This window comes from Mirounga leonina, unplaced genomic scaffold (assembly GCF_011800145.1).
Source record: "Mirounga leonina isolate KUSES-001 unplaced genomic scaffold, KU_Mleo_1.0 Mir_166, whole genome shotgun sequence".
Classification (NCBI taxonomy): Eukaryota; Metazoa; Chordata; class Mammalia; order Carnivora; family Phocidae; genus Mirounga; species Mirounga leonina.
In genome coordinates, this window is record NW_023270418.1 from 14,625,128 (window position 1) to 14,645,613 (window position 20,486).

General features: G+C 47.9%; 1 protein-coding gene and 1 long non-coding RNA gene across 2 annotated transcripts; one reads left to right on the top strand and one right to left on the bottom strand.

The window, feature by feature from the left end:
• Positions 1–9,632: 9,632 nt before the first annotated feature.
• LOC118015766 lies at positions 9,633–11,822 on the bottom strand. Its single transcript, XR_004680696.1, has 3 exons — positions 11,417–11,822; positions 10,677–10,770; positions 9,633–10,572 (listed from the first exon to the last, which is right to left on the bottom strand). It is a non-coding gene; the product is annotated as an uncharacterized LOC118015766 (long non-coding RNA).
• Positions 11,823–11,958: 136 nt separating this feature from the next.
• On the top strand, positions 11,959–13,824 carry FJX1 (four-jointed box kinase 1). Its single transcript, XM_035012573.1, has one exon. It carries the CDS (start codon positions 12,160–12,162, stop codon positions 13,459–13,461), a length of 1,302 nt encoding a protein of 433 aa, XP_034868464.1. The 5' UTR covers positions 11,959–12,159; the 3' UTR covers positions 13,462–13,824.
• Positions 13,825–20,486: the final 6,662 nt, after the last annotated feature.

Here is a 20,486-nt window from a genome sequence, read left to right on the forward strand (position 1 = left end):
TGACCTGGTGACACGCTGGCCGAGGTTTCAATCTGGCTCTACCGTTTAAGAACTGGGCCCACTTGAGGGGTACACTGAAGCTCTCTGAACCCTGGTTTTCTCGTTTATCAAGAGGGGTTAAAAAAAAAAAACCACCAAAAAGGGTTTGTGAGGATATGGGAGTTGCTGGGCATGTAGCCAGATGCGGTAAATGGGACCCGTTCTTGGTCACCTGTGGTTTTTGAAGATGAGGCTTCTGCCTCCAAATTAGTAGTTTCTGATGATCTCCCCCCAACAATACCCACCCCTAGGAAGAAAAAAAAGTCACAAGGAACAGGTGGGTGGCCGGGGAGAGGATTTACTGACACTGGGAAGGACGCTTGTGGGGCTAACAGGAGGGGAGGCAGCCAAGCCAGGCCCCTGTGGTGTTGCTGTTGCCAGGAGGCATTACAAGGACACAGAGCATTTCTCCAGCCCCTCCTGGACTGGCTGTCCTCCCTGCTTCTCACTTTTTCCTAAAGCTCCTGGGCCCTGGCTGGCCGCCGCTTTCCTGGGAAACACAGATGGTCAGCATAGAAAATGCAGTCTGGGTCTGAGCTTGCCTTATACAACACTGGCTGAATCATCCTGCCCTAGGGTAATAAAATGCTCTCTCTCTCTCCCTCTCCCCATCTCTCCGTCTCTCCGTCTGTCTCTCTCTCATACACACAAGGAATATATCCTGCGTACCTTCCATGTGTTTCACATATCCCGCCTTCCAACCACCATAAAATAACAGCTACTGATAGAACTATCACAGATATCCTATTCCTTTTCTTTACCCTAATAATAAAGGTCTCAAACCCCCTTTTGATCTGAGAGGCATTGCTACACAAATTTATGGAAATGTTGGATCTGCTAACTGTGGGAGTCAAAAAGACAAGTACTGTTGTTGTTGTGTGGGTGGGTTTGCCACCACAATCAACGTTTATTAAGACCCAAGGCAGATGTGTCACCCGTGATGTGTCACTAGGCACGTGAGTGACAAATGATGCTGTTTGGTTTTGATTTTTATTGGCTCCTCATAAAAGGTGCCTAAAATACATCCTGTTGAGACTGTACAGCATAACTCTACCTAATTAATTGTTAGAGTTTTCTCATTATTATTTGAAAAGTAAGCATACCTGGGTAGCTCAGTCAGTTAAGCACAGGACTCTTGGTTTCAGCTCAGGTCATGGTCTCAGGATCCTGGGATGGAGCCCCTGTTCCTGCTCCGCGCTCAGTGCGGAGTCTGCCTCCCCCTCTCCCTCTGCTCCTCCCCGCTCCCTCTTGCTCTCACTCTCTCGAATGAATAAAAAATCTTTAAAAAAAAAAGTAATGAAGGTGATAATTTGTCAAAAGTCAAACACAGAAGTGTTGAGTGGAAGATGGTCCAGCCCAGTCCTCCCTTAGAGACTAAGTCCTCCCTTAGAGACTACCTGCCCTGTCACGTGGTAGAAGCTGGATGAGCCAATGAGGAAAGGTTTGTTCCAAACCGGACCAATCAGGTTCGCTGTCCCTGGACTGAAAAGAGCTTGAACGGGCAGCGCTGGGGGCTGAGACATCTTACACCTGCATCTCTGGGAGAAGGTCCTCCTGCTTATCTAGCCAGGGCTCCTTAGCTCTGGTGATTTCCAATCCTCAGTTCTTCCATCGGTGACCTATTCCAACGTCCTTCCACCAAATCCCACTTTAGCTTCTTGACTTAGCCAGTTTCCGTTGCTTGCCACCCAGCCCCTCAATTGATTCAAGTGTAGCAGGTACACATTTTACAATCACACAAAGACGGGGAGTACCGAGATGTCCTATTCTGTATTCTTCTCTATCTGATCCTAACTTTTAACTTGACCCTCCACACACACCCATCAATACTTATGCACCATGCTTCCTCCAAGTACTCTAGGACAGGTAAAGTAAAAATGTATACAGTAAAAAGTCAAAGTAGCTCCCTCCCCCCACCCCAAGCACACACATGTCTTGAGGAGTAAGACTATGGACAGTTTATATGTATCCTCCCAGACATGTCTCTACAAGGCTGGGTGGGTGTTTTATAATACCAACTGAATGCCTACAATGTGCCAGAAACCATATCCGGACTTTTCACCTACTCTGTTTTACCTACTCCCATAATCTCATTTAATTCTCACAGTACCCCCATGAGGGAAGCATTAATATCCCATTTTACAAATGAGAAAACCAAGGCGGGAGGACTTCTATGTAGTCCAGTCCCTCACTGATCCTAAGGGGCATGCAGAGGTGTCAGCATCCCTAACTAAATGACCCTTTCGGTGGGAAAACATGGCAAGGTCAAGGACCCTCTTTTAGCCTGTTGGCTTGGTTTTGCCCTGTGCAAGCAAGGGTATCATACATGGGAGCAGAGGACCAAGAGAAAGCTTTTTGTTTCTTACTATTTCTTCTTTGCCAATTCTGGGTTCTTTTATGATTTCCCTCCCCCCCTCAAAAAAGTCATTTAGAAAATAACCCAGTGGATTACCCCCACTTTCTCTCTCTGACTCCCTTTGGTTAAAGCCCTTATTTACCCTCTGGTTATTTAACCAACAGAAACAGGCAAGCAAAGGAAAAGATTTCAAAATAATCCCTCTCTTTTCCCCCAATCCTTCTGATTTTCTTTCCCTCCTCCTTTCTGTCACAGATGCCAGCAGGAGAAATAGAAAGCACTGCTTAACAGGAGAGGAACTTTTAAATATTCTAGCTCTTTAGGAATTGTCCCTGGGTTCTTCCTTCTGCCCTCCTTAATGGAGTTTTAATGGACATTGTAACATACATATAACATGAACGTGTAACCATGTGGAAAACCAGGATAGTGACAGAGTCTGCAGATGTGAACAGAACCGAGCAAAGAGGAACCACCATAGGAAAGCTCTGATGTGGAAGTCAGGTAAAGTGTGCTCAAGTTCCAGGTATGCCAGGAACTCGTTGTTTACCTTGTGTTCGTTACACAACCCTCTGTAGCTCAATTTTCTCCTCCATCAAAGAAGAATAGTCACCCACACCGGCCCCCTACCTCTCCCTCACAGGCTGTCGTAAAAATCCATCAGACTGGCATGGGAGAGCACTCAGCAAAACTGCAAGAAGCTATATAAATATATCACCATCATTAATCCTCAGCCTTTCCCCTGTTATTCCTTAGGCCCATACTGTCCCAAAAATGCAGCCATTCTTTAAACTCAGGCAGGCAAGAAATGGCCTCTGAGGTTTCTTGCTTCCTTTTCCCCTCAGTTGAAATGAAAAGGAACCAGAGATATTCAAGAGCATGTCTCAGTTGTCTGCTGTGTAACAAACATGCCCAGCCCCACAGAGCACCTGCCTGCTTCCCTGTGGCAGTCTCAGAGTTGGCTCCTTGGGGGGGGGGGGGGGGGAAACCAGAGAAGAAATTACAGTTGGCATTCTTGCGTGCAATGCTCAGGCTATTCTGGTCCTGAGACAGCAATGGTATGGTCTGCAGGACTATTAGGTCAACCCACTTTTTTTCTAGCCTTTCTTACCCCACCGGATACAATATCAACTGCATGGAACTTTCCAGCCTGCACCATCTCCCAGTAGATGGGCTCCATCATGCAGCCAAAGAGAGCTGTAAGTGAGCACCTGTTTCAGACATGCTTGGAGAAAGGCAATGTGTCAGTGCCAAAGAAGAGACGAGTTCCTAGTAAGAGGCCCCTTTGCTAACTCTCCGGGGTTCTTCTCAGTCCCAGGAGGCCATGGGCCATTGTAGGGAATATAACTTTCCTCTCTTGGCAGACCAGGGTTGGAATTCGTCTTCTGCCACTTAGCAGAAGTCTCCTGAGCCAAGTGTTACTTGTCACAATGCTCCAGTTTTCCCATCAATGAAATGGAGGAATAACAACTCCAGGACAGGATGGGGTGGGTCTTACAGCTTAAGTGCACAGAAAGCTCTCAGCACCCTGCCTTACACGTAGGAAGTACCCTGGAGATGTTGTGTCCACCAGAATCCCTTTCCCAGTTTGATCATGAGAGACATCTTGACAGTCTGGAACCTGAGGTCCTGAGCAAGGCTGAACGGCAGGAGTGGCCCTGAGTTACATGAAACTCGGGGGAAATCTGCCTGTTTCTCCACAAAGGATACAGGAGGAGAGACAGGAGGGGAAGGACAGCTCGATGTGACACCCTCCACCCCCAGTTTGGGGAGCCCCACAGATCTTCAGCAAAGTCACTAAACTCGTACCTTTGGTCCAAGTGCATTTGGTGGAGGGGGAGGGATTAAGACACTGAACTTCGCAGCCGTGTTAATGTGTGCTGGAGTCAAGGCAACAAACAGAGAAGCAGGAAGCAGATGCAGAAGGACAAGCTTGAGGGACAAAGCCCCAGGGACCCTCAGAAATGGAGAGTCTCTGCACCCTCCCAAACTGCAGGATAGGAATCTGGATAGAGACGAACTGAACTTCGAAAGAGCGGGGCAGGTTCAACCAACAAGAGGGTGACACCACAGCTGTATCCTTGTCATCTCGACTGCCATCACCCCGGATGTTATTGATCGTCCGCCTATGGGATGCAGAAAACTGGCTTTAGGCAATGCCAGCCGGGGCCCACGAGGCTGGCACATTCCCAACCAGGGGCTGCATTGCTGAAGAACGTGTAGCTGGCTTCCCCTCATCTCATTGTTGAAATGTGAAGCTACGTCTCCGTTCACTGATCCCCACCAGCCACCAGAGAGCGCCTGTTAGTTACCCCTTCCGGCCCCTTTTCAGTCCCACGGCGATGACTTTTCCCGGGGCTGCAAGTCCCTCGATCTCCCACTCAGGCTGCTCACCGTTCTGCTGACACTCCGGTCTGCACTGCAGTGAGCCCCCACTTATGAATTACTTACCTGCTGGCCATCATTTCAATGGAAATGGATTTTAAAAAGCAGCGAAGGAATATATTTTCATTTGGAGTTAAAGCATCCATTTTTTATTGGGAGTTTGAGTCTGGTCTCGAAGAGACCACAGAAGAATAACTCCAAGGCTAATATAGCTAATGATTATGATGGCAATCCCAGGAGCAGGCAAGACCTCACTGGCAGCCTCCTCTATCCCGGCTTCGCTGCCTGCACTATGTTTTTCTTTTTCTTTCTTTTTTTTCCGCAGCCCGTTCCATTAACACCCACCGCCTATGATGGAACCATTATGATAATATCTCCGCTCTCAGAAGCCTCGATTGGTCTAGACACATTATCAACCTAAGAGCTCAGCCACTGTGCACAAAGCCCTATTTATAATAACTCCTGGCAGAAGCCACCAAAACAAAACCTGGTGCTTATGGGCCACCTTTCATCTGAGAAAATCAGCAAGCTTTACAAGCTTAATTAAGCTTCAGCCTCTATCTGACTGATGAGATGTGCAGGGGCCCAAGGAAGCGGAGCCCGAGCAGCATGGCTAATTGCATGCTGGATAAAGCTCTGGGTGGTGACGAACAAAGAAAGCAACAAAGCCAGCCAGCAGCACCTTCTTTCATGGAAAATGTTTGTTGAGTGAATGTCTTCAGGCTGGGTGCAGACAGCCATAGTTGGGCCATGGAGAATCCCTAACCTGGTGCTTCTCAATCTAGGGAGGGGGCCTGCGAATTGTTTCTTATATCCAAAGCGGATTAAGCTAATCCCACCTACTCAAGTGCTTTTAAGGTTGAGGAAATGGAGCTCCTGAAAGATACGGTAATCTGCCCATGGGCTCATGGCTGCTGAGCTCCCCTGTGGTTCCCTCTGCTCGTATGAATGTCCTTCTCCCCCAAAAGCCTGACCTGCAAACCGCACTGCCCCCCGCCCCCAGCCCTTGCCCTTCAAGACTCAGCTTCACATCTGCGTCCTTGGTGAAGCCTTCCTGGCTTTCCCTGGTGGAATTTGCTGCTCCCTCCTCCACGCTCTCACGTAGTGTATGTTTCCGTAATAGCTGGAGCACTTACTAAAGGCTTACATGTGCGTTTCAACCACACAATCACGTTATGAGGCAGGTACAGTCATTGCCTCCACTTTTCAGATGAGCTAACAGGCCCAGAGAGGTTAAGTGACTTTCCCAAGATGACACAGCTAGTAAGTGCCAGACTTGGCCGGGCTGCACGGCACATGTCCCTAAAGGCATCACCATGCCGCCTGCCCAGGAGCACCCTTGTGATGGGAGAGATCTACTTATGGGTTCGTCCCTGCTCTGGTGTGTAAGCTCCTCTGTGAGAGGGACAGCATTTAGGAATCTTTTGGCTGCACACCAAAACCCCAGCTCAGAGTGCGTTCAACCACGTGGCAAGTCCGGAGGAAGGGTGCTTCAGAGTTGATTAATTTGAGGGCTTGGCGCCATTACCAAGGACCCAGGCTCCTCCTTCCATCTTTCTGCTCTGCCACCGTCAATGTGTCCACTTATCTCCCCTTGTAGTTATGCGGTGACTATCCCAAGTCCAAGCCCTCAAATCTGGATCTGAACCATGGAGAAAAGGGGCCATATCTTTTCCAGAAACCTCCCTGGGGACTCCAGGTCTCACTAGCCAGAACAGTGTCATAAGCTTATGCTTAAACCTAACATGGGCAAGAGGACTGAAAGCACCACGACTGGCTTCACCCAATCAGGGTCCAGCCTCGCTTCCAGCACCAGGTGCAGAAGGAGGATGAAGAGCTGCCAGAAAGAAGGAAGGGAAGAGGAGGCTGAAGAGAAGATAGGCAACCAAAGCTCCCGACGGCATTAAGGATGAGAGAAAAGCAGATGCCCCGTCACTTACTGCCCAGTTCTTGGCCTTCCACATATGAACAAAAAATGGCAATTGAACTAAATTATAGCAGAGAAAGAAAACTCCTGTCCCTAAGTGCCAAGCCCAGAATTTTTACCACCACACCCTGTAACTCGAGCATGATGCTACGTGACTGAGATGCGTGTCAGCAATGGCTTTCAAATTTACTAAATTAATTCACCAATGCCCTAACCTTTAGATTCTTGCTTCTAACACCAGTGGATATAGGAACATTTTTCAAAAGCAGGTCAAAAGAGAGCTACGTGGAATAAAGAGGTTCATAAAAATGTTAGTCTCACCATAAATTACACGTTTATGTCAACCCTGACTTTCTTTCCAGAAACACAGTGAAATACAGTGTTTTCTTAAAAGTGGGACTCATTCAGGCAGGCAGACGAGTTGCAAAGACTATCACATTTCCTGACCTCCTTCTAACTATACAGTAGGATTTACCTGGAACAACGTGTGTATATACCTGCCTCTGACAGCCAAGAACGTGAGGACAGGATCAGTTAAGCAATTCTTGAGCTCATAATCTAATAGAGACATACCAAGAAAAGGAAAATGATCCTCAAGCAGGAAAATAATATACCCTAGGGGGACAAAGAGTGGGGAGGAGAGAGACCCAAATAACACAACTATGGCCCAGAGAAGTTAGAAAGCTGCCCGGGGTCACAGAGCTGGCCATCTCACGCACAGAATTACACAAATACTGTAAGCATGAACTCTTAGTCTTTTACGCACTGTAAATATAGGGACTAATTGGGGCACCTGGGTGGCTCAGTTGTTAAGCATCTGCCTTCGGCTCAGGTCATGATCCCAGGGTCCTGGGACCGAGCCCCACGTCGGGCTCCCTGCTCGGCGGGAAGCCTGCTTCTCCCTCTCCCACTCCCCCTGCTTGTGTTCCCTTTCTCGCTATATCTCTCTCTGTCAAATAAATAAAAATCTTTTTAAAAAAAAATAGAGGAACTAATTTAATCCTCACAATAAGCTACAAGGCTTGTTACTATTAATTAGTATTAATCATCAGATGTTACATAATTGTTATGGTCAGTGTTAGTAACACCAATAAGACTGTTATAACTGCATTTTCCAAATGAGTACGCTGAGGCACACAGAGGCCAAGTAACTTACTCAAGGTTACACACCTGGGAAGTTTTAAACCCAGACAATTTGGCTTGAGGGTCCGTTCTCTTAACCGTTTCAGTTAGTAGCAACCTTTGAGAACATTTCAAAGCAAAATTTAATCTGAGTTAAGCCTACTTTGATTAAATGCAATAATTTTTTATATCTGACATTTTCCCAGTATTTTTTTTTTTTTTTTTTTTTTTTTGCCAAGGGTTTGTCCTCCATCATTCTGGAATCTCAGCCTGGCCATTTACTTGCTATACAACTGCGGGCCTGTCACTGGCTAAGCCTCAGTGTTCCCATCTGCAAAGTGGGCACATTCCTATTTGTTGGAAACATGTGCGTGCCAGATGAAGCAGATAAAGCCCTGTGCCAAGCCCATCATAAGCACTCAGTGTTTGCCGCCAACATTGTAGTGCTTATTAATGTCTCGCTAGCACTTCCTAACAACTGTGTGAGGTAGGCAGGATTTATTATCCTCATTTCTCAGATGTGGAAACCCAAACTCATAGAAGGGAAACAACCGGCCAGAAAGGAAACAGCCAGAATGTGGAAATGTCAGACTTGGGACATGTTCCAACTCCGAGCCTCCTGCCCTGCTCCCAGTGCTCAATGCCACCTGCCCCCCTTTCCCAGGAGGCACTGTTAAATGAGCCAGATCATTCTTCCAGTGGGACTATGGAAAAATTTGAAGCAATTGGAAGTCGAGGCTCAGGGAGAAGCTCTGAGGCATGTTTAGAAAGTTTTCGAGGTGAAAACAGGTTCCTAGGCAGGGACAGATGAGCAGCACCTTCCCTCATCCCCAAGCAACTGCCAGAAGGGCAGGAGGGCCAGGGGTTGTACATTGTGATGAACAGTGCTCTCCCAAGGAGCCACAGGGCTTGGCCATGAGTGGAGGAGGGGAGCGTCCCCAGGCTGGGAGGCTAAGGCAAGTGGGAACATTGTCATCTTACAGGTAAACCAGACGAGCGTGTTCAATATTTTAACGCTGTCTAAAATAATCAAATACTACTTTAAAATGGCATTCCACTTGGGGTTTGTTTTTTAGTTTTTATTTGGTTTTAGTCCTTTGGTGCTTTTCTGTATTTCGGTGCACTTGCTCAAGCTACTATTAGGGCTTCCCATCGTGGTACATGGTGCATTGGGTCCTGTGGCTGCAGGCAAAGGGCTAAGATAAGGTCAGGCCCTCTTCCAAGAGGTAAGATCTTAGCCAACTTCTTTAAGACCCAATTTCTTCATCAATACCAGGAACATGATGGAAAGATTCTGGGATTTGGAGTATCTGTGTTTGACGCCAGCCCTCCTAAAATGAAAGTCACCTGCTTCCTCTTCCTACATTATGCCGAGCCTTCGCCAATATTTTTTTCCTTTTAAAATGGAAGCTTGGGACGCCTGGGTGGCTCAGTCGGTTAAGCGTCTGCCTTGGGCTCAGGTCATGATCCCAGGGTCCTGGGATCGAGTCCCGCATCGGGCTCCCTGCTCCGTGGGGAGCCTGCTTCTCCCTCTGCCTCTGTCTCTCTCTCTGTCTCTCATGAATAAATAAATAAAATCTTTAAAAAAAATAAATAAAATAAAATGGAAGCTTTTTTTAAGATATTTATTTATTTATTTGTCAGAAAGAGAGAGATTGAGAGAGAAAGAGAGCACAAGCAGGGGGAGCAGCAGGCAGAGGGAGAAGCAGACTCCCCGCTGAGCAAGGAGCCTGATACAGGACTCAATCCCAGGACCCTGGGATCATGACCTGAGCTGAAGGCAGGTGCTTAACCGACTGAGCCACTCAGGTGTCCCTAAAATGAAAGTTCTTATTCTGTATCTTTCAGTAGTAAGTTGGTTTTTTTCAAATCAATACATGCCACTTGCAGAAAATCTCATTAACATTCCAATGATTTACTCAGCAAATTGTTACTGAACACTCACTAAGTGCCAGGCCCTGTGCCAGGCAGCCCTGAAAAATAGACCAGAGGGACTCCTCAGACAATGACAATGAACTATCCGTTGTAATTCAGAGACAGAGACACCAACTACTTTGGCTTTCCCCATAGCACCTAGGACATGTCACGGGCTGTGGTAGCCACCTCATATGCTCAGAATTTGGCTGAAATAACGAATCATCCTCTTAAACATGTATACACATTTCTCTAATTAGATGATATTCCACTTAGGCCCACAAGGTGGCAATCTTGCTTACGGTTTACCCAAGCTAAAAGCACTGCATTAAAAAAAGATTCTCAGAAGTTAAACCAAAAGATAAAAAATCAAATTCAATTTATTGAGCACCTATTTAGTGTAATACACTATGTTAAGTGGTAAGAGAAATAAAAGGTTAAGAAATATTAGTCCCTGCCCTCTAGGTTAACATAGAGGGTGAGGAGCTTACACAGAGCAGGAACCTTACCTTTTAATGAATTACTATGTTTTGATGCCTACATATGGGAGCCATAGTGACCGCAGCATCAGATAAGATGTATAAAAAAGGCATGATACAGCTGCGTGGTGTGGAACAGATTCAACAAAGACTCCACACTTCAGCCAATATGGAAACACTTGAGGGTATACGGGGTCAGCTCTAGAAGGCTCCAGATGTGGTCTTTTGATGCCTCTGTTCAGCCACAAACATTAGGGTGTCTGCCCTATAACTCTAAATATTCATTCTTTGGAGAATAAAATATAATCGGTGCCAGCTAATGAGCTAATAAAGTTGAAAACCCCCATGTGCACCTGATGGGGGATAAAAAGAAAAGAAACACATGTAAAAAAAACAGATTTCTAACTCCTGCTTCCAGGAGGTGGAGTCCACCCCCACCCCCAATCTTGCCTCTTACCTGGGAATCTTGGTTTGGATCTGGGACACACTCCTGCAGAGAGGGAAGGGGGGAAGCCAATTCTTGTCCAAGAGCCTTCTTGGTGGCTTGAACCCTGGAAGACAGTGCGGTTTCTTTTGTCATTGTTTTGGGGGGTTTTTTCCCCTTCACCCTCCCCACCACCCTCCGCCCCCCAACCATTTATTTTTCCCTGAAACCATTAAACCAGCAAGTCAAATGTAATATTGGGATTTTTTGTTTCATTTGAATTGAAAATCACATTTGGAGAATCAAGTGGCTAAATGACAGTGAGTTTAAAAAAAAAATGAAAATGCTGGCAACTTGATAAAAAATAATGAGCTTTCCTGATGGAGGGAAAATCAGGTGGCGTGCTGCCAGACGGTCCGAGTTTGAATTTTATTTAGTTTGTGCACTGGCTAAGTCCGCCGTATTGAGCAAGCCTTTTCCGCCTCAGTTTCCTCCTGGGCAAAATTATATCATTTCTTTGGAGAGAGAATCTCTGACACCCCTCCCTCCTGCACTAGGTCAGATCCTGGGTTACAATGTTCTCATAGCAACCTGAACCTCTCCCTGGAACGTAAGCTCCAGGAGCACGGGGAGATTCTGTGGGTTTTACTGCCCTGAGACCAAGCCTCGATGAACGGATAAACGAACGGCTGGGAGCTAGCCTAGGTGTTGTATTACTTGCACAGCGAGGTTTAATTCCCCGTGAGTCCCTCGGGAAAGACGCAACGACCAACCTCAAAGCGCACACGCCCGCAGTGACCGGCGGTGGTAGGCGCGCTCGAACAGGGGCTGTCGGTTCAAAGTTGTCTCTAACCGGGCTGGAGTCACAGTCTCTGTGGCTCGGAGAGCTTCCCGTGGATTTACATAAGGCAGGGTGAATCACACCGTCGGAAAGCGACGAGCCGAAGGGACCCGCCCCAACCCGCGCCTGGCGGCGCCCGCAGCGCGGCAGGGGTCGTTCGGAACTTTGCAGGAGGCCAGGCGCTGCCCCGGCGCAGGGGACCCGGCGACCACTCCGACCCCCGCCGGGGCCAGAGCCGCGTCCCTCCCTCTCCCGCGCCGCTCGGGCTCGGCGCCGCCCCCTCCGACGCCCCCGCGCGGGCGCCGCTAGCCCGGCTTCCACCAGGCCCGACCGAAGTGGGGCCGCCTCTCCCGCTTGGAAGGAGCCATCGCCGCTTTAAGGGGAAGGGGCGGGGAGCGGCGGCGGCGGAGGGGGAGGGGGATCCCCCTCGCTCCCACGTGGTCCGGGCGCCTGTGAATCGCGCCCGCCCGAGGGTCTCACAGCGAAATACAAAAGCAGCTGGGAAGCGGCGGCGCGGCGAGTTCCCAGCGCCGGGCAGAGCCCCGCGGCCGCGATGGGGCTGAGGCGCCCGGAGCCCCGGAGCCAGCACGCTGCCGGGCCCGCCTCGCCGCCGGGGCCGGGGCGCCCGGGCTCGGCTTGAAGCGGCGGCGGCCCCGGCACGGCCGGGCGGGGAGCATGGGCAGGAGGATGCGGGACGCCGCCGCCGCCGCCGCGGGGCTCTGGCTGCTGGCGCTGGGCTCGCTGCTGGCGCTGTGGGGCGGGCTCCTGCCGCCGCGCACCCAGCCGCCCGAAGACCGACTCCCCCGGCGCCCGGCCCGGAGCGGCGGCCCGGGGCCCGCGCCTCGCTTCCCCCTGCCCCCGCCCCTGGCGCGGGACGCCCGCGGCGGCTCCCTGAAAACTTTCCGGGCGCTGCTCACCTTGGCGGCCGGCGCGGACCGCCCGGCCCGGAGGCCCCCGGGCGAGCGCGGTGGGCACGTGCCCGCCGGGCGGCCCGGGCCCGAGGGGCGCGCCGCGGTGCACGGGGGCGTCTTCTGGAGCCGCGGCCTGGAGGAGCAGGTGCCCCGCGGCTTCTCGGAGTCGCAGGCGGCGGCGTGGCTGGAGGCGGTGCGCGGCGCCCGGGTGGTGGCCCTGGAGCGCGGCGGCTGCGGGCGCAGCTCCAACCGGCTGGCCCGCTTCTCCGACGGCACCCGCGCCTGCGTGCGCTACGGCATCAACCCCGAGCAGATACAGGGCGAGGCCCTGTCCTACTACCTGGCGCGCCTGCTGGGCCTCCAGCGCCACGTGCCGCCGCTGGCGCTGGCCCGGGTGGAGGCTCGCGGCGCGCAGTGGGCGCAGGTGCAGGAGGAGCTTCGGGCGGCGCACTGGACGGAGGGCAGCGTGGTGAGCCTGACGCGCTGGCTGCCCAACCTCACGGACGTGGTGGTGCCCGCGCCCTGGCGCTCCGAGGACGGCCAGCTGCGGCCCCTGCGTGCCGCCGGGGGCGAGCTGGCCAACCGCAGCCAGGCGGAGCTGGTGGACCTGGTGCAGTGGACCGACTTGATCCTTTTCGACTATCTGACGGCCAACTTCGACCGGCTCGTCAGCAACCTCTTCAGCCTGCAGTGGGACCCGCGCGTCATGCAGCGCGCCACCAGCAACCTGCACCGCGGCCCCGGCGGGGCGCTGGTCTTTCTGGACAACGAGGCGGGCTTGGTGCACGGCTACCGGGTGGCGGGCATGTGGGACAAGTATAACGAGCCGCTGCTGCAGTCGGTGTGCGTGTTCCGCGAGCGGACAGCGCGGCGCGTCCTGGAGCTGCACCGCGGCCAGGACGCGGCCGCCCGGCTGCTGCGCCTCTACCGGCACCACGAGCCTCGCTTCCCGGAGCTGGCCGCGCTCGCCGAGCCCCACGCTCAGCTGCTGCAGCGCCGCCTCGACTTCCTCGCCAAGCACATTTTGCACTGTAAGGCCAAGTACGGCCGCCGACCGGGGACTTAGCGTCCCCCGGAAGAAGAGAGGGCGAGACCCCTGGCTGGGGAGTGGATGATGGGGGAAGGGCCGTCGCCTCGGCCACCGCCTGGGACCGGCCAACGCCCAGCCAGCGGCCCCGGCGGGATGGAGGCTGAAACTTCACGGCTTCACCCACCTGCCCCTTTCTCTCAGCCTCGCGCCGTTTCCTTTCAAAGTTCGGGGAGGACGAACTCACCGGGGCGAGAAGTGTAACAGCCCCTCCGCCCAGCCTATAAAAGGATTCTGCCCTGCATCCGCACGGAGTTTGGATCCGAAGAAACTGGCGGCCGGAGTCTGGCCCCCGGCTGGCCGTCTCCGTGGGAGATGCATCCCATTCCCTGACCCCCTCATTCCCCTTTCCGAAAAAGGAAAACTTCTATTTGAGCCGTTGAGCTAATTGTGCATTTCCTCCCAAACGCCGCGCTGGTGGCCCCGGAGCAGGGCTGTGACATTGGCTGGTGGAGCCCCCTTCCTGTGTTCTGCCTTTGTTCCAGCACCGTTCACGGTGAGATCACTGTTAGGAGCGGGAGGGGGGGGGGGGGGGGGGGGGGGGGGGCGGCCGCGCGGGGGGGCGGGGGGGGGGTCCTCCAGACCCTGACAATTTGTCTGACTTGTTCCTTACCACATGTCTTTTTGGCCTAAAGGCTACAAATGCAGGACCGGCCGTATGCAGAGTCAAGTAATGAATTTCTTCTTCCTCCCCCCTCCCCTCCGACCAAAATTTTGACAATGATGATGTTCACCAGAAGAAAATGAGTTTCATGCACTTTACTTTGTTTTTATTTTAGTTTTTTATTAAGAAAAACTTTTTTATTTGACAAAATTTGCCTTCTGTGTATATATGTGCATAAAGTGTGTTGTAAATATACTAAACAAACTTATATTTCAATAAAAGGGAGTTTAAAATTTAGAATTTAATTTCTGTGGTTTTAATTGTGGGAGATCTCTGATGCCCTACCTGCTTGTAGAATAAGCTTTAGGGTTTCTCCCTTGTGTGTGTGCTTTTTAAAACAAAGGATGCATATATATCCCAGTTGTGATTATCGGAACTAACAGAATTGAACAAAGACAAGAGCAGTTTCTCTGTCCTGTTCACTCAAATGAACCCTAGTGCAGGAAATTTCAGAGTTCAGTGGAGAATGTGGGGGAGGGAGAGGGAAGGAAAATATTCTATTTCCTGGCAAATAAAACTGTGATATAAAAGGATTTCACTGTGATATATTCCTATATTAGTCATTTGGCAAATATGATAGAACCAGATGTGTGGACTAAAATGACAAATGCCCCCTTTTTAAGCCTAACTACAATGGGCACGTGTTGCACGTTTTTTCAGCATTGTAATTACCATGCATCACAATATGTACAGATAACAAGTGGAGCTCATATTGCAAACAGAGAAAGTCATAAATTAATTATTCTCTTTAACCTCCTGGCATAAAAAAAAAATCTCCTGGCATAAATTCCATTGCATCCAGGAGATCAGGACTCATCCAACCCTCTTAAGAGGTTGTGTTGGGTTTTTTTCCAGGTACTAATTGCCTAAGTCCCTAGAACAGCCATGGTGAGACCAAGAAAGTGGGCAGTACTTTGTATGGGACCTTTGAATCCTTACATTTTGGGGACTGCAAACTTAGAAATACTTTCGGATTGTCTTAAGCTCCTTTTTTGACCCATGGTAGAAGAAGAGAGGGGTTTGGTTTGTGTTTGTTTTACAACCCACCGGTGTTTTATCTTGACGTTTTATTTGATGTCTGGGTCCAAGTGATCTTGCCTATTATCTTATTTTTATTTAATGACTTTTAACTCAAAGCAACTTTTGGTTACTCTAATAGTTATTTATTTGATGTGCATTTGTGAGCCTAGGGTTTTATAGACTCCTGAAGATAATTGAATCTCTGTGGGTTCCCCTTGTCACTCCACATTACAACACAGCCTGTATAATTTCACTATTTAATACCATCCTTACGCTTTCAGTGCCTGATGCTAAGTCAAATCTTATTTCAACTGAAAAAAAAGTAAAGTCCATAAACTTTGTGGGATAAGCCAGATTTTTTCATTAGTGCTGCCACAGAATGTACTGATACGGGAAATATCTTTTTTTTTAAGACTGTTCATGTGAGACCTCTGATAATTACACCCTTCAAAAAGAAGCATTTTCCATTTCTGATGATTGATAACTATATGAGATTTGCTGCCTAAGTCAACCAAGGCTGTTCCCAGAAAAGGATAAATATTTAGCAACCTGCATTTTTGCCCAACATGTTCATCGAGGAAAACAATGAGCAGAAATAAGTTTCACAGACCATGCAGGAAATACACCCTGACTCCCGTGTAGAGTCAACCCTGGTGAGTTCTGGGCCAGCAACATTCCCTACATTCCTCTTAAACTTCAGTTCCGAGCCCAGACTTGGCCATTAACCCAAAGCAAGAAACTAAGCATGATTTAAATGGCTCTTCTCAGATTCTGTAGTGAACCATATCTGCCTGTTCGAGAAATAAGTTTAATTACGTGGTGGAGTTGGTAAGGGAACCCAGACTTAATTACAGAGAACAGGCTTTAACTGTTGCTATTCCTCGTGGATAATCGGTAGGCTATGGCATGGAAAGATCAATTAAAGATTTGCCATGGTCAGTGAATACTGCTAGGGCCAAATCATTTTTCAGATGACAAAAAAGAAAACCCAAACTTCCAGGCTGCAGCATGATGTGGAAAGAGTAATGGATTCTGCAGGCAAACTATATTCTGAATTCTGTCCCCTACCTATTTACTTTCAGCAAATCATTTAACTTAGTTCCCTCATCTATGAAATGGAAATTCGATCAGAGTATTGTGGGATTTAACATTAACATATAAAACATAAGGGGCATGTAATAGGTACTTCAAAAAAAAATTCACTTCCTCTTCATCTTTAAAAAACCTCTTGCCCTTCTTACACTCAGTAAACCCCAACTAATTTTCATCATCAAAACCAAACCTAGGAGTTTCCAAGGTCAGGTTCAGTGTTTGGAGTGTAATAAATGAATTCAACAAAGTACCAAGGACCGTCTCCCGCCACTATGCAAAGCACTGGATAAGGCCAAGGGCACAGGTTTGATCTCTACATGGGCCTGCAAGTGTGGCGTCTGCACCCCAGCAGATGCCTCACACCAAAGCAGCTATCCTCCAAATATAGGAGGGTAATTTTTTTTTAAGTAAATGGCTTGTTGCAGATCCAGCACCACTTCTAGAAAGCATCAAAAAGTGATGACTCTTTGCAAGAACAATCCTCCTCCCAATTCCTTCTGCCAAGAGAAAGTAGGCAGTTGACCTTTTCTCCCTGAATTTGAGAATTGATTAATTCCCTTCGTCAGTGACGTAGTTCTACACTATTAAGGGTATTTGCCCTCCTGTCTTCGAGTCAGGAAGGAAAACACATTTTAACACATCTCAACTCTTCTCAACCTGCCTACGGCTGCAGCTAGGAGAGTCCTGTAAGGCCTAAAGGTTGATTATGTGGATTAAATGAGTAAATATTTGTTAATATTCTCAGAACAGTGCCTGGCACATAATAAACGCAATGTAAGTGTTTGTTTCTTGGTGAGGGAGATCACTTTCTCCTCTAAGTCAAAATCAGAGGCACTCTCAGTCCCAGGCAGGATCCTCTTTCATAATCCTTCTTTATCTTTGCAGCTATATAGAACACTTTCTGCATGCTTCTATTTTGGCTCAGGAAGACCAGCCAGAGTGCATGAGTCTGGCAGAAATTACCTAAAGCCCACAGTTGTCAGCTGGTTGTCTCCTTTCCGAGAATGTCTTCTATGCGAGTGGTCACAGGCACCCCCTCTTTTTTCACGGGAGGCTGTGATTCTGTTTCTCATGTGGCTCTTCAACTCCAGGCTGCAGTGAGCTGTGGAATTTTGCACCTTCTGAGCTATCCAGTAGTCGTGGATCATCCAAGCCCCAGCGCGGATTATTTGTCCATCCACACACCTGCTCCATCTCACAGACCCACTGATGCTATCTGGTGAAAGGTTGGCAGAATTAGTAGTGAAGGAGAAAAGGGAGTCCAGTTCATCCAGGAGCACAGCCATTGCTCCAGAAGGGACTAGAATGCCAGCTGCAGGGTTGGTATGGAAACCACAGAGCACGAGTTGACAACCACCTCTAAGTATGCTTTCCTCATTAGAGTCGAATGTTAAGGATCCTGGGAGTCCCAAGAGTCAGGGGCTCCTTCTGATGCACATGTCACTTGAGAAAGTCATTTCCCCCCATCTGTCTTACCTGGAACAGAAAGTGTTGGAGTACGTTGGTGACTTTCCCATTTTTTTGACCAGAACTCACAGTAAGGCACACACTTTACATTGTGAACCAGCATGTACACACACAGAAACACGCACACAGAGGCATACAACTGAAACAAAAGTTTCTCAAAGCAGTATATGCAAAATGCTTTTAATATTCAATTCAATTTTAGTCTATCCTTCCTCTCCCTTTACTTCCCAGTGTTAGCTGTGACCCTCTAAACTGATTTCATAACTCATTAGTGGGGCACAGACTACCCCCTGCAAAACACTGGATTAGATGATGATGGGTAAGCTCCTTTCCAGTTCTAAGATGCCGGAGAATTCCATTTATAACCAGTTTATCACTGACTACAGTTTTTCCCCAGAAGGAACACAGGCTTCAATTTGGTATACTCTTTAAAAAACAGAAGGCTGAAGTGCTTTATTTCAAAATATATTTGGGAGAACTGCTCCAAATCTTCCCTAAGTTCTGCTTATAAACACCTTTAAGATTCCCTTAATGTGGAAAGTAACTTGCAGTCTGTTCCAACCATGTGTGAGCAAATAGTGCTGTTGTGAGGCTTTGGAGGGGGAAGAAATCCTTTGCATCTCTGCCTTAACATGGCCCAAGGACGACTCAAGAGGACAGTTTCTTTTCTGTGTATTCATAAAGATCAGATGTAGGAGTCATAATTTTTTAATGTGACTGTTTTACCAATTTCTCTTTCTATGTCCTGCTGTGGGGGAAACTGCATTAATAAACTATGTCTCAGTGCTGCCCGGCTGGAATATTTTTTCTCTGCAGGACTCCACCAAATATAGCTAAAGGAATGCTCATTTTATTTATCTTTTCAACTTTCTTTCCATTTAGGATATGTCTTCTTGACACTTTTGAAATTTTTCTCTTAACAGCACCTTAATGTGTTTAGGAGAATAGAGAACTAATTGTTCATTGAGTAGTAACAACAACAAGAAAGAACTCTTTTTTCCCCCCTTTCTTTGGTGCGAAAACCTTTTATGGTTTTCGCAGTTATTTTATACCCTATCCAGAAAAATTAAATCGCTTATGGAACTGGTATTTTTCCAGTGCCAGCTTAGAGCTTTTCCTTTGCTGAGAAATTGTGGGTTAATAATAGAGAAATGTCACTTTTAATTTGATGGTCCTACATCATGCATTATCTCTGCCTGTTTACACCCTACCCTCAATGATTTTTTTTTTAATACTCATTAAAGAATGTGTCCCCAGTCTACAATGGCCTGGAGAAGCAAGGCGAGCGGGTTATGACCATAGCCATGATCTTTTTTTCTTTTTTCTTTTAGTTGTGATAAAATATACATAACATAAAGTTTGCCATTTTAACCAGTTTGAAGTGTACAATTCAGTGATACTCTATTATCAATGTCATACAACCATACCGCAATCTATTTCCAAAACATGTTCATCACGCCAGACAAAAACTCTGTCATCATTAAGCAGTAACTCCTCGATTCTCCTTTCCCAGCCTCTGGTAACTTCTAATCTACTTTCTGTCTTTACGAATTTGCCTAGTCTAGATATTTCACGTAAGTAGAATCATACATCATTTGTCTTTCTGCGCCTGGCTTCTTTCACTTACACAGCCATGACCTTGGTCATGGAGGCAACAAGATAGAACATAAGCGATACCGTTTGGGAACTGGCAAAGCTGGATTTGAGTATGATTACCACCATTTCATAAATAGCCCTAGACTTTCAGACGAATTGAGGAACTCCTCATTTTCCCCAGCTGGAAAAGCAATGGGAAGACTAGATGTACTCTAGAATCCCTTTCAATTTTAGAAAAATACCATGTGTTTATGTACAGCAACTCTGTAATTGAATTCCATCCCTAACTTCCAATTTTTTTCTCTTGAAGATACAAGAACTTTTTAAGTGCCTCCTAAAAAGTTCCAGCTCATGTCCTAAGGACTGTGGATTCAGTGGTGAGGAAGATAGGTGAGGTGCATGCCTTCAAGCTGCCTAGAGTCTACTGAGGGAGCTGGAATGTTATCGAGCAGAGACAATATGAGATCAATGCTATGACAAAGGAAAGTACTACAGACCATGTAGCTGGACTTTGTAAGCTGCTCTGGGGGGAGGTCAAGGAAGGCTTACAAGTTGGTCTTGGGTTTATCTTTGAATTTACAGAAGTCTTGGAGACAAGGAAGCTACAAAAGGAGAGATTTTTTTATAGTAATTCTGAAGACGTCCTGTTGACAAGATCACAGGGAAGTTTGAGTCCCATGATAGTGGTTTAAGCTTAGGTGTTGTTTTTTTTAGTTTTGTTTTTTGTTTTTGCAGCGGGGATGGCACCTGCTTTCTGCAATATGACATACACTTAAGTATTAATCACCCTGAGGTTGGGTTCATGGGCAGGGTTATGCTGTAGGAATTTCTATTATGGGGAAATTACTTCTGTCAATAATAACTCCTTTTTGATGAACACGTACTAACAAATGAGTCTTTGTGTTGGGCATTTTGCAGGGAATTAGCGATGATAACTTTGGATGGAATATTTATTTTACAGATTTGGAAAGTAAGGCTCAAAGCAGTTAAAGTCAAAGAGGTAGGGCCACTGCTCAAAGATAGATCTAACACCAAAGAGTAGGTTGGACGTTTTAGTTTTTTCCTCTTGTCTTCCTTTCTTTTTCCATTCCCCCCTTTTTCTTAATATTGGTCTTTTGTAATTGGTTTCTTTTAAGATCTTCTTTTTGGTTTTGGTGTCCTGTAA